Source organism: Erythrolamprus reginae, chromosome 1, assembly GCF_031021105.1.
Source record: "Erythrolamprus reginae isolate rEryReg1 chromosome 1, rEryReg1.hap1, whole genome shotgun sequence".
Classification (NCBI taxonomy): Eukaryota; Metazoa; Chordata; class Lepidosauria; order Squamata; family Dipsadidae; genus Erythrolamprus; species Erythrolamprus reginae.
In genome coordinates this window covers 326,508,441-326,521,407 of record NC_091950.1, presented here as the reverse complement: position 1 = coordinate 326,521,407, position 12,967 = coordinate 326,508,441, and the positions used below count along the sequence as shown (strand labels likewise).

General features: G+C 37.6%; 1 protein-coding gene across 1 annotated transcript in view; it reads right to left on the bottom strand.

The window, feature by feature from the left end:
• Positions 1 to 12,967, bottom strand: part of FNDC1 (fibronectin type III domain containing 1) — an 89,162-nt gene that overhangs the window by 28,681 nt on the left and 47,514 nt on the right. Inside the window, exons 12-13 of the mRNA XM_070733770.1 lie at positions 10,262 to 10,327; positions 6,051 to 6,215 (exon numbers count right to left, since the gene is read on the bottom strand). Of these exons, the coding sequence (XP_070589871.1) occupies positions 6,051 to 6,215; positions 10,262 to 10,327 (231 nt within the window). The remainder of the gene's footprint in view (positions 1 to 6,050; positions 6,216 to 10,261; positions 10,328 to 12,967) is intronic.

Genomic DNA, 12,967 nt, shown 5'->3' with positions numbered 1-12,967 from the left:
AACTGGACATTAGAATTTGAAAATTAAAAGACACTGTATGGACTTAAAATTTTAATTAAAGGGGATATAATATAAACTTTTAAAAATACTTGTTAAATTGGTAACGTGGAGTTGTGGATGTATGAAGAATTATTTGAGATGTTAAAAAAATATGTGTGAAACTTTAAAAGGTAATAAAGAATCAGAAAGTTTTCTGGAATACCCAGAGCCAGAAGTAGGAGAGAAGGTGGTAAAAGAGAATATAAATGAGGAACAAGAAAATAACATTGAAGAGGAAGGGACTGAAAGCAAAAAAACAGCTTGATGATTTCATGGGAATTATTATTATTATTATTATTATTATTATTATTATTATTATTATTATTATTAATTGGATTTGTATGCCACCCCTCTCCATAGACTCGGGGCGGCTAACAACAGTGGTAAAAACAACATGTGACAATCCAATACTAAAACAGCTAAAAACCCTTATTTTAAAACCAATCATACATACATACAAACATACCATACATAAATTGTAGAAGCCTAGGGGGAAAGAATATCTCAGTTCCCCCATGCCTGATGACAGAGGTGGGTTTTAAGAAGCTTACAAAAGGCAAGAAGGGTGGGGGCTATTCTAATCTCTGGGGGGAGTTGGTTCCAGAGGGCCAGGGCCACCACAGAGAAGGCTCTTCCCCTGGGTCCTGCCAAATGACATTGTTTAGTTGACGGGACCCGGAGAAGGCCCACTCTATGGGACCTAATTGGTTGCTGGGATTCGTGTGGCAGAAGGCGGTCCCGGAGATAACCTGGCCCGGTGCCATGAAGGGCTTTATAGGTCATAACCAACACTTTGAATTGTGACTGGAAACTGATCGGCAACCAATGCAGACTGCAGAGTGTTGGTGTGACATGGGCATATTTAGGGAAGCCCATGATTGCTCTCGCAGCTGCATTCTGCACGATCTGAAGTTTCCTAACACTTTTCAAAGGTAGCCCCATGTAGAGAGCATTACAGTAGTCGAACCTCGAGGTGATGAGGGCATGAGTGACTGTGAGTAGTGACTCCCAATCAAAATAGGGCCGCAACTGGTGCACCAGGTGAACCTGGGCAAACGCCCCCCTCGCCACAGCTGAAAGATGTTTCTCTTCCTCAAGAAGCAGGAGAGAAGGTGGTAAAAGAGAATACAAATGAGGAACAAGAAAATAACATTGAAGAGGAAGGGACTGAAAGCAAAAAACAGCTTGATGATTTCATGGGAATTACAGTGGCACGAAAAGAGTAGATGGAGGGGAACGTCCCTCTAAAAAGAATCAATCAAGGGTAAAGAGTGAAACAGTATGAAGAGACCACAGAAAATTTGGGGTAGAACCATTCAAATAATATATTCAAAAGAGAGAAAAGGGAATCGGGATAAAAGATATAAGAAACATAAAAATAGAAAATAAATAAAAAGAATAAGTTAAGGGAATGGGATGGGATGGGATGAAAGAAGAAAATTAACAAGAAGTGGAATTTTTGAGAGACCAAAAGAAAATGGTTAAAGAAGGGAAGGTTAGTGGAAAGAAGGAAGGAAAAGAAGGTTCATATGAATAGATCTAAGGAAATTGTAATATGGTAATTTGGTTTAATTTTAAAGACAAATTAAATTAAGAGATGAAGTTAAAATGCAGTGGGATAAACATGAGAAATATATGTAGTAATGGAGAAATAAGACAACTAATTTATGTTATTTTAAGAGATGAAAAATTTAGGGCAATTAGTAACATTGCTTATTATTAATAAAAGAATAAGTTAATAGCAGTTAGATTTAGATTTTAAGACAAAGAAATAATTAGGGCTGAAATTGAAAATAGAGATACAATGTAATACAGATTATGTATATGAAAAAATGTGTAAGAATGATCCGGACACTTTGTTTATAAAATATGTATGTTGGCAGGGGGGAACAAAAAATCTGTAATATAACAACAACAACAACAACAACAACAATAAATGAAGATAAATAAATAGCAGCCTTAATAAGTAGGCAAGAATACCAGTTTGGTTTTCTCCTGAGACACAAATTTCACCTTTCGAGTTTTATGAAGAATATTGCTTCTGCAACTCAATTTATCACTTTTGTATTTTACAGCAGTAAGAAGGGTTCTCGCAAACAGATCTTGTAAATTAATGGACACACATATTATCTCAAAAGGTCAGCTTGAGGTTGAAAAATGTCTTTGCGCTAGCCAGTGGAAATATTTATTCTGTTACAGTTTACAGCTCTTGTCAGAACAATTATTTTTCCTTTTCTCCCTATGAATGCCATAAAATGTTTATAACAAAAATGTCAGTTAATTTTGTTTGAGTTTGTCACTCTGGAGGAATTATTGCCAAAGCATGCATTAATTTTTAAGCACTGAGATTTCTTTTTGTTCCCAAGTGACCTAATATCTGTTGGTGAGAGTAAAGGAGGACTTCTTGACAGCCTGATAGACATACCTAGTCAAAAGATTGATTGAAACTGAAGCAAAAAGTAGTTTCTTCAAAGGAACAAACTGATTCAAATTTACCACCTAAAACTCATTTTTACAAGCACCTTTTAAAAAACAGCTTTTTCGGGGACAAACTTTACATGCAGTTTCATATCCTGTTATGTAGATTGAATCTTTAAAATGAAAGGTAATTCTGAGAGAGACAGACAGACAGACAGACAGACAGACAGAGACATGAAAGTAATTCTGAGAGAGACAGAGACAGATTATTACTGAAGGCTGTCATAAGAAATTAAATTCAGGACTCGGAATATTATGAAATCTGGAATCTGTTTTATCATTGGATGGAAAGGAGAAAACAACAATAAATAAATAAAATAAATGCAGTTTTAAATACTCAACTTATTAATAGAAAGGCTATTACGTCTATATTATGAGAGTATCACCGTAGCTACTGAGTTTTAAAAGGAAAGATATTATTGGAAAAACGTATAGAAATATGTAAATTACACAGTGTATCGTCAATACTAACTGCTGTAAGATAGTTGTTTGTGTGTTAATGTTATATCTTAGTGTTTTTCATTTTTATTTATTTTATTGTTTCCATTTTTTGTTTTTGTTTTCTTTTTCCTTTGAATTTTATTCCCTTTTTAAAATTAAACTAATAAAATTATTTTTTTTTAAAAGAAAAGAAAATTCAGCTATTTCACTTAGTGTTGCAAACCTTTAAAAAAAGCTCTTATTTGCTTTCAGAGAAATTTCCCTACTTGGCATTGAACCTCAAATATCACCTTCTGATATAATAATAATAATAATAATAATAATAATAATAATAATAATAATAAACTTTGGATACTGTTCCTCTTTGCCTTTCACATGATGCAGTTCTTGATCCAGAAGTACATTATTTTTCTATTATTTTTTCAAAAATACAAGTTTAGATTTGTTTTGCTCATAGATGTAAGGCAATCAAGGGGTGTGCCATTTACTGCATTATAAAGAACTAAACAATTATGTAATACAACATAAAACAGAGAATCAAAGGCTTGCAATTACACTGAGGGGCAGAATGCGATGTTCATCACTTAATAACTATGGCTACGTCCTTCCACTCTCTCTTTGTTATGCACAAAGGTTTGCATCTATGAAACAGACAAACAAACCCCAAAGAAACTTCATTCATTCTGACTACTCTTTTCTCAAATTAGGTTTAGAGTTAAGACTGTGTAAGAGCAACATAATTCATAATGTTAAAATTACAAGCTGAATCTACGTCAAAGAAGAGAAATGAATTGCCAGATGAAAGACACTTACTGGATTGAAAGTATTATTCATACATTTCTTCCTACATAGGCCAACTTCTACAATGGAACAAGACACTGCAGTTACTGTATAATTTCCACATTTCCAAGAGGTTGATGAATACTGGACAGATTTTGAGAAAAAGATTCTCTTTGCCAATTCAAGGGAGAAAAATACTTTTAACATTTACCATAGAAGTAAAAAGCCGGCCACTCTCTGGGCTGGCCTGCATTTGCGGCGGGGGGCGGGTGCACTAGGCACCACCACCGGAAGCTTGTAAGGGGCAGTCACGCGATAACGCATGTGATTGCCCAGAAAGCATTGCGCACAGCACTAGGCATTCTGGGGGTCAGGTGGAGAGCCCCTTGCTTAAAAGTGACGGGACTCTGCTCTCTGCCCTTTCCATTTTGGGACTCGTTGGCCCCATTGCAGGCACCCGCCTGCCCTCCCCAAGGTATCAGTGTGATTACTGGTCGTCTTTGGAGGCCGAGTAGAAATTTTTGGCAGCCATACTACTGTTTAGGTTATGACCGTTTTTCTCCTACTCCACACTGGGGATGGGGATGTGAGAGGTTAGGAGGTACTTAACATTAGGTCCTTGCAGGAAAGGGTTAATTGGCTTGAATTCTCTTGGTCACTGGGATGGCAGTATGGGGCAGAAAAAGGGGCTAGCAGCAACTGTGTGATCTCCTTTAGGACACCTTTTGGAAGGTCATGGGCTCCCCCTCACCAGAAGCTCCGGGCAGAATCCGCCTGAGTATTGCTCACTCGCCGCAAGCCCACAAAACGGAGGTGAGCCTTAACACACGCATTGGGCGTGGCAGAGGGCAAGGGAAGGTCAAGGCCAAGATCAAGGCCAAGGTCAAGGGCGACCTTCCCTTGTTCAGCAAGAAGCTTTTGTCCTTAAGTTGCCCAAGTATGTTTGGAACGGAAGTTCCGCCTCATTGGCTTCCTCTGCAGGTCCACATTTAAATAAATAAAGTGACCCATAAAACCCAGCTCTGTGGTCCTTGCCTTTCGTAAGCTTCTTAAAACCCACCTCTGCCGTCAGGCATGGGGGAACTGAGATATTCTTTCCCCCTAGGCCTTACAATTTACGCATGGTATGTTTGTATCTATGTTTGGTTTTATAAGAAGGGGCTTTTTAGTTGTTTAGTATTGGATTGTTACATGCTGTTTTTTGTCACTGTTGTTAGCTGTCCCGAGTCTGCGGAGAGGGGCGGCATACAAATCCAATAAATAAATAAATAAATAAATAGATAGATAGATAGATAGATAGATAGATAGATAGATAGATAGATAGATAAACAAATAAATAAATAAATCCGCATCCGACGCAATATGCTTTATTCTTAGCAGGAGCAGATATTTATTTACGTACGTACGTACGTACGTATGTATGTATGTATGTATGCATGTATGTATGTATTTATATTTTGTCAAGTACATATTTGTAATATACATAGATAATAACATTGTTTATATAAAGATAAGATGGGTACTGATAAGAAGGAGCATTAGGACAGGGATGGTGCGCTTATGCATGCACCATATACTGACTCAGTTCACAGTGATCAGAATTGGAAGCACTATGGTGTCAAGTTCAGAATGAAGATCAGAATAATTTCTTCGCAACAAAAGGCAACAATGACTGAATTATTTAATTTACGGGGAAATGTGTGTAAAAAGTGACAGAGCTGATTAAAAGCCAACAACCTTCGCCAGGCCTTTTCCATTTCAAAACTTAGGTAGGCGAAAACTGCAAGAGCTCTTTCATGTCCTCTCCTGCAAGAACATGCACATTTCAAAAGAAAGTGCACAAACCAGAAAAGCCTCACGAGATTTTGTCAGACTTGTAAAATCAGCTTTCTAGTGCAAGAGATTTTGTAATGTTTGTACAAAATTATAAAAACTTCACAAAATTTTCCAATTTTGGAAGAACTTTACTTTATTTTATCTTATGCGCAGGGAGGGATAATTTCTATAAGGGAGGATTGTTAGGCAAAAGTTCTGATGCTCACAGATACACTCTGCCTCTCCTTCTGAAAGATGTTTAAGATATGAATTTGTAACTTTATCAATGGTGTACAGAAATATATATTTATATTTTTTCTATTTGACTATGATTCTTATTATGATCTCAAAAAGAAAACTGTTCCCAGCTGATGTGCACAGGACATATTTGCCATTAACAAAATAATCTTGCTGACAAGACCGACAGTCAAAGGGCTTCGGAAGCCCTTATCAGAGGATTGGTAATCTTTGATTTTTAACCGAAGTTACAGACTTACCAGTAAATCGTTTCTTTCCAGCAGAATCATATTCTGATAAAGGATCTGTGCCTGCCACACTAAACTCTGGAAAATTGTTTTCAGGTAATGCTTCAGTGGTGGTAATAGCAGTAGTAGTGGTAGTGGTGGTGGATGGAGGCAAAGTAGTTTCAAAAAGCTCATAATCTAGACAAAATAGAAAGAAAGAAAATGTGATGCATTTGTTTAAAGAATGCCCAAGCTTTGTCATAGGGAAAGCAGAAAAGTTATTTAGTCCATACTTCTATTGCAGAAGCCTACACAGCATCTCTGACCATTCGGCCTCTGTTTGAAGACCTTTAGTAAAGGAGAATTCGTGATTTTATGTGCAGTCTGTTCCACTGTCAACTTACACTGTCGGGAAGTTCCCCCTGAAGCTCTTTTTAATTTTATTTTCAACCCAATGGTTCCAGTTCTGCCTTTACAGTATAGCCTTCTGGGAAAACTTCAGATCGTGCAGAATGCAGCTGCGAGAGCAGTCATGGGCTTCCCCAGGTATGCCCATGTTACACCAATACTCCTCAGTCTGCATTGGTTGCCGATCAATTTCTGGTCACAATTCAAAGTGTTGGTTATGACCTATAAAGCCCTTCATGGCATCGAACCAGAATATCTCCGGGACTGCCTTCCGCTGCACGAATCCCAGCGACTGATTAGGTCCCACAGAGTGGGCCTTCTCCGGGTCCCGTCAACTAAACAATGTCGGTTGGCGGGCCCCAGGGGAAGAGCCTTCTCTGTGGCAGCCCCGACTCTCTGGAACCAGCTCCCCCCAGAGATTAGAATTGCCCCTACCCTCCTTGCCTTTCGCAAACTCCTCAAAACCCACCTTTGTCGTCAGGCATGGGGGAACTGAGATATCTCCCCCGAGCCTATATAATTTATGTATGGTATGTTTGTAGGTATGTCTGCTTAAAACTGGGTTTTTTTAAACTATTTTAAATTTTAAATTTTAAATTATTAGATTTGTCAGGAACTGTTTTTATTGTATTGTGAGCCGCCCCGAGTCGGAGAGGGGCGGCATACAAATCTAATAAATAAATAAATAAATAAATAAATAAATAAATGAATGAATGAATGAATGAATAAATGAATGAATAAACAAACAAAAAAACAAACAAACAAACAAATAAAAGAATGATTGAATAAATAAATAAACAAACAAACAAACAAATAAATAAATAAATAAACAAACTACATGTCTATTCTCTTCAATGTGTACTGTGTATTGGACAAAATAAATAAAATAAAATAAAATAAATAACTGAGAACAATCTACTCGCTTTTCTGTGTGATCATATTTCCCCTTCGTCATCTTTTCTGTAGGCTCAATGTGCCAGGATCCCAAAACTCTCTGGAACTCTCACCATCCTGGTAGTCCTATTTTAAATTTGTTCCAATTGTTACAGATCTGCTTTTAACTGTGGGGTTGCGAAAGATTTCGTAATAAATGGTCGTTCTTTGAAAATTTACAGTGTAGCACTGGAAAGAATTTCTTGCTTAGCGAAGAAGATCGCCAGATGCTTTCTTGAATAGATCACCCTGTTTCAGCATTGTTTCTCATGAAGTGACAAAGAATGTGGATTAGTGACTAGAAAAGATCCAAGGCCAACATACAGGTAAATGCTATGACCAGCTAGGTAATTTATCTTAGTAAACAGTAATTAGTAAGAGGTGGGTCTGGTTATAAAAGCTACAAGAGACTCACCAACACATTAAGTCATCAGCGTTGTTATGTTAGGCGCTGGCCTTATATATATATATCAGCAATAGAGCTGATAAAATTAATAGAATTTTTTTTTATTGGCCAAGTGTGATTGGACACACAAGGAATTTGTCTTGGTGCATATGCTCTCAGCGTACATAAAATAAAATATACATTTGTCAAGAATCATGTGGTACAACAGTTAATGATTGTCATAGGGTCAAATAAGCAATGAAGAAGCAATATTAATATAAATCTTAGTATATAAGCAACAAGTTACAGCCGTACAGTCAACATGGGAGGAAATGGGTGATAGGAATGATGAGAAAAACTAGTAGAATAGAAGTGCAGATTTAGTAGAAAGTTTGACAGTGTTGAGGGAATTATTTGTTTAGTAGAGTGATGGCATTAAGATGGTGTTACCAGCACATACAACCTTTCCTAACAGAATATGTTCATTGTTAGAGTCCCAGAAAATCACTAATATGGTCAGAGAACTCCTCCTGCATCTTGGGGTTACTTATTTAAGTTAACGTACAAATATAGAATAACAGAGTTGGAAGAGACATTGGAGGTCTAGTCCATTCTAGTCCAGGCCCCTGCTTGAACAGGAGGCCTTATACCAGTGATGGAGAACCTATGACACGGGTGCCACAGGTGGCATACAGAACCATATTTGCTGGCACGTGAGCCGTTGCCCTAGCTCAGCTCCAATGTGCAGGTGTGTGCTGGCCAGCTGACTTTTGGCTCGCACAAAGGCTCTGGAGGGCATTTTTTGCTTCCAGAGAGCCTCTAGAGGGATGGGGGAGGGCGTTTTTGCCCTTCCTCTGCTCCAGGGAAGTATTTGGAGCCTGGGGAAGGCGAAATACGAGGCTCTTGGGCCCACAAGAAGCTGGAAAACAGGCCATTTCTGGCCTCCAGAGGGCCTCGGGGGGTGGGGTGGAGGGGCCTGGGAAAGCTGTTTTGCCCTCCTCAAGCATTTGGCACCCATGGGAAAAAAGGTTTGCCATCGCTGCCCTATACCAATCTCTTCTTTAAAATCTCTAGTGATGGAGCACCTACAACTTCTAGAGGCAAAACATCTTCATTCTAGAATGCTCTGCCTTTGTAAGTATTAGGAACCTACTATACATATTGTAGATCACTGCTAAAAACTCCTTCTTTATTCAAATCTTCCTGAATGAATGTTACATAAATGGTTTCTGTTTTATTTTCCTGACACCTTTTTAATGCATATGTTGTTTTATAGCACTTTTTAACATGTTTATATTATTGCATTTTAATGGTTTCTTTGTCAACTCCTTTGAGCTGGGAAGTGATATATAAATAAATTATGACAATGAAGTCCAAGGTATCCTGTACATGTCCAGTTCTCCACTAAATAGTATTACAAATGGACAGCTAATTAATAACTGGGGAGACCTTTACAATGGCATAGGAGAACCTATCAAGTATAATTGGCCAAAGGTCCCATAACATATGGAGATGGATTTGTACCATGAATTGCCATCTCACATGTGTTCACAACCAAACCAGTCCCAGAAAAACTTCTAGCTACACATGCCTGCAAGTTGTATCAGGTTCTTGGCATTGCACAATGGTTGTGTGGGGTTAGCTAGGATACCTCCTGGGTGTCCTGCTCTTTCTTAATTTACAGTGATCTCTTTTATGGACAACTTTACTCATATAAGACATTTTTTGTCTCCTGCTTGGAATGTTTAGAGAGATTTAAATTACTCGCTTGAATGATCCAAGGAATAAAATCAACACAAGTATCCTTGGCCAATCTGATAGCCACTTGTGAAGGAAAGCAGCATTGTGTTATTTTTCCAAAGGGAAGAACCTCTGGAAGAACAAGACACACAAATATGATCAATATTATTAACCAAAAGAGCAAACCTGATCACTGTGATATTTGCTCTTGATTATTTTTACCTTTTTTGCCTTCTGTTATGTAAAAAAAAAAAAGCTCCATGACAAATTTTAATTACAAAATTTAAGCCAAGATTAAGAAACTCTTTCTTGTCTGTAATTTTTTGTTTACTTATTTTCTCTATTAACTTAATGGCATTATCCAAACTTAATATAGAAAAATGAGCACGAATAAAAATTAGGTGTTAGAAAGCAATGAATTAGCTAACCCTCAATCAGTACCTCCCCCCTCCAGCTATTAAAATCTGCTTATTCCATCCTGTTTTTCCATGGTTGGAATGTCATTTAAAACTTTGTTTAAACACACAAATATGTCTGTCAAATTTATGTTTATGTAGAAAGTCATGCTGCCTGCAGATCTGCTAATTTTTGTTTGGCCTGGAGACACTAAAATCAGAATTTGGAAGTCAGTTTTCCTGTTTAGACATATTTACATTGGAGTTCTGTCTAGGCTACCAGTGTGTTCTTAGAAACTCATATCTTTCTGGAAATGCATTTCTAGTAGCAAACAAGAAATGTAAAACCCATCTTGAAAAAGGATTTTTCAAGTGACCAGTACCTTCATCATAAACCACATACGATTCTGTAGTTCCTGTTATATCTTCTTCAAACCCTGAGAATACATCTATGGAAAAAAAATACATTCAAACAGTGAAATAGTTGCTTTTTCATTCAATGGTTATTGACTATCCCTAGCTAAAGCCAATGGCTTTCATTGTAAAGTACTGATCAAACAACAAATTAATCTCTATGCTGAATTGCTTTGGAAGGATAAAGAACAAGGTGGAATTTGTGGAGTGAAATTCAGGTGCATCATTTTTGCCAAAATATCATCTTCCAATTAACTAGCTGCCAATATGGTAGTGAAAACTTGAGTGGGGAAGATATATTTTATTTACATTTTGTTGAATTTTGCCCTCACTGCAACATATCTGTTTTCCTATAGCAATCAACAATAGCTACTCACTTATAGGAAATTAATAAATAGAGGGATGGAAAGATGTTCCACAATTAATTATTGATTGTTAAGAAGCACCCCCAGCTATTGCCTGAATAACATTTTCTGCATTCTCTCAACCAATCTACAGAGAGAAAGTTTAGAATATTTTTGCATAAACACATTTATCAGCAAAACTATTTCAAAACATTAAGCTATAGATATTGATCGGCAAGCAGCACAACGAGACAAAAGATGACATATACAGACCTAGAAACATATATCATATCTGTCTGGAGTAACTACTATATTACACTTTTAAAGCTCTCTATAAGATACTCGTTGCCACCCAAACAACAGTCTACTGCTAGAAAATAATTCATATGAATTAGAATCATTGTTAAGGCAGTCTTCTTCAGTTTGATATTCTCCAATATGTTGGCTAAGATCAATGAGCATACTGGCAAAGGATGATGGGAAATGTTGTCCAACATCTCTGGAAGGTATTAAAATGTGGAAGCTGGTAAATCCAAACTAGTTAACTTCGATTATTCAACATCAGTTGCAACACAGCCTGAACAATGGCCTCATTTCTAAATCAAAGCTCTTCACCTTGCATCACTTTCAGACTTAAGAAGAAAAATACAATTTTAGGAGCCATGCCAAAGCAAATCCTGGGATGGGGAGAAACAAAATTGACCATTCATCCTTCTAGAGCTGAGTTGCCAATAATTCTTCTTTGGCATATATTACCCACTTCATCTTTCTTCCCAGATCTCTTCTTAGACTGAAATCGACATGTATAAAGGATCATCTAATCATAAAAGGCAACCTAATGGGTCATCCACAGTCTCGTGAATTCTGAGTATAGCTAGTTCAAGAGAATGCTTGCTTTACTAAACTTTTCTTTTTTTAAAGAATGCGGCCTAGAAACTACTGGTTCCTTAATACGCTCATTACTGTTCATGTTTATGGGCCTCTATTTTCCAATAACATTATTTTCCAGTAACATGATAGCATGATAAAAGTGGATTTAATGTTGTCTATAGTTCTTGAAAGACGTTGTACCATCTGGGATTTCACTGCCGCATCATTTCGGCTTCCCAAATGTTCCTTGTCTGTGAAACACAACCGTCTCTGCTAAACTCATTTTTATAAAAACCCTAAGGAGAAAATTGGACGAAAGGATTTGAATAAAACCCACAGCAGCATTCTTTTCACACCGCATTTTCCTGAGTCCATTTGGAAGCCGTCAATTGATCGGATTCCTGAGAAATGACAAAATGTTTGACCCAAAATGCCGCTGCATTTTTCCATCCTCAGAGAACTTCCTGGAAGGGCCACTGGAAGATTATATTGATTATATTTGGCGGGACTGTGGTAAAGCTGGTATCTATCTTTCAGCATCACACAAGAAGTAACATTTTTGCAACATATTGGCCATGGCTTCGGCCTACTAGGCGGCATTCAGAAGTTGCTCATCACATTCAACAATGGATGCCCAGGGACATCTCAGATGCTCAGTCAGTAAGTAACAAAAATAATTCACTCCATGTCCCTCTGAATGGCTGGCAAACCCAAAGATCTTGAAATCCTGGTCTTTTGAACAGAGTCAGATTTTGTATATTCCAGACTGGTATTTGAACGTGCTTTCAACCAGGAACGAAGTGTGTTAAGAGCGACGTTAAGGCCACTGGAGAAGTGGTAGCTAGAAAGATGAGAGATAGAGAGATTGCATTTCAAAATAAGATTTAGGCAGATCTCTGCACATGCATCACCAAAACAAACATCTCTGCATAGATATACAAATAATTTATATTATGGAGAGAATTCCACTGTCATGTGTTCTCATTTATTCTCTCTACATCAGGGCTTTTAAACAGGAGGCCAATTCACAGTATCTCAGACTGTTGGGGGGGGGGCACAGACCGTCTGGGTGAGTGTGTCTAGGTCATGTGATTAGGTGGGTGTGGTCAATGTAACAGTCTGTTAAACAATACACACAACTTAAACTTCAATTTGTCTTGCTCCTGGGGGTGTTTTATTTGCTTTTGTTTGCATGTTGTTGTTTTGATTGACACTTCTTTTTACTAGATCATTTTATCAATTGTTTGGAGTCTAGTGGTCCACTTCAGAAAACTCAGTTTTGCGGCAATTCTCAGCCCCAAGGAGGTTAAGAAATCTCTCTCTCTCTCTCTTTCTGTGTCTCTCTCACCCTCTTTCTCTCCCCCTCTCTTTCTCATCTATCTTCTGGAGGTGGGGAGGTAAAAAAGAAAACAGGCTGTTTTGCCCATTATATGGCCTATTATATGGGGCATTTGTGCACCC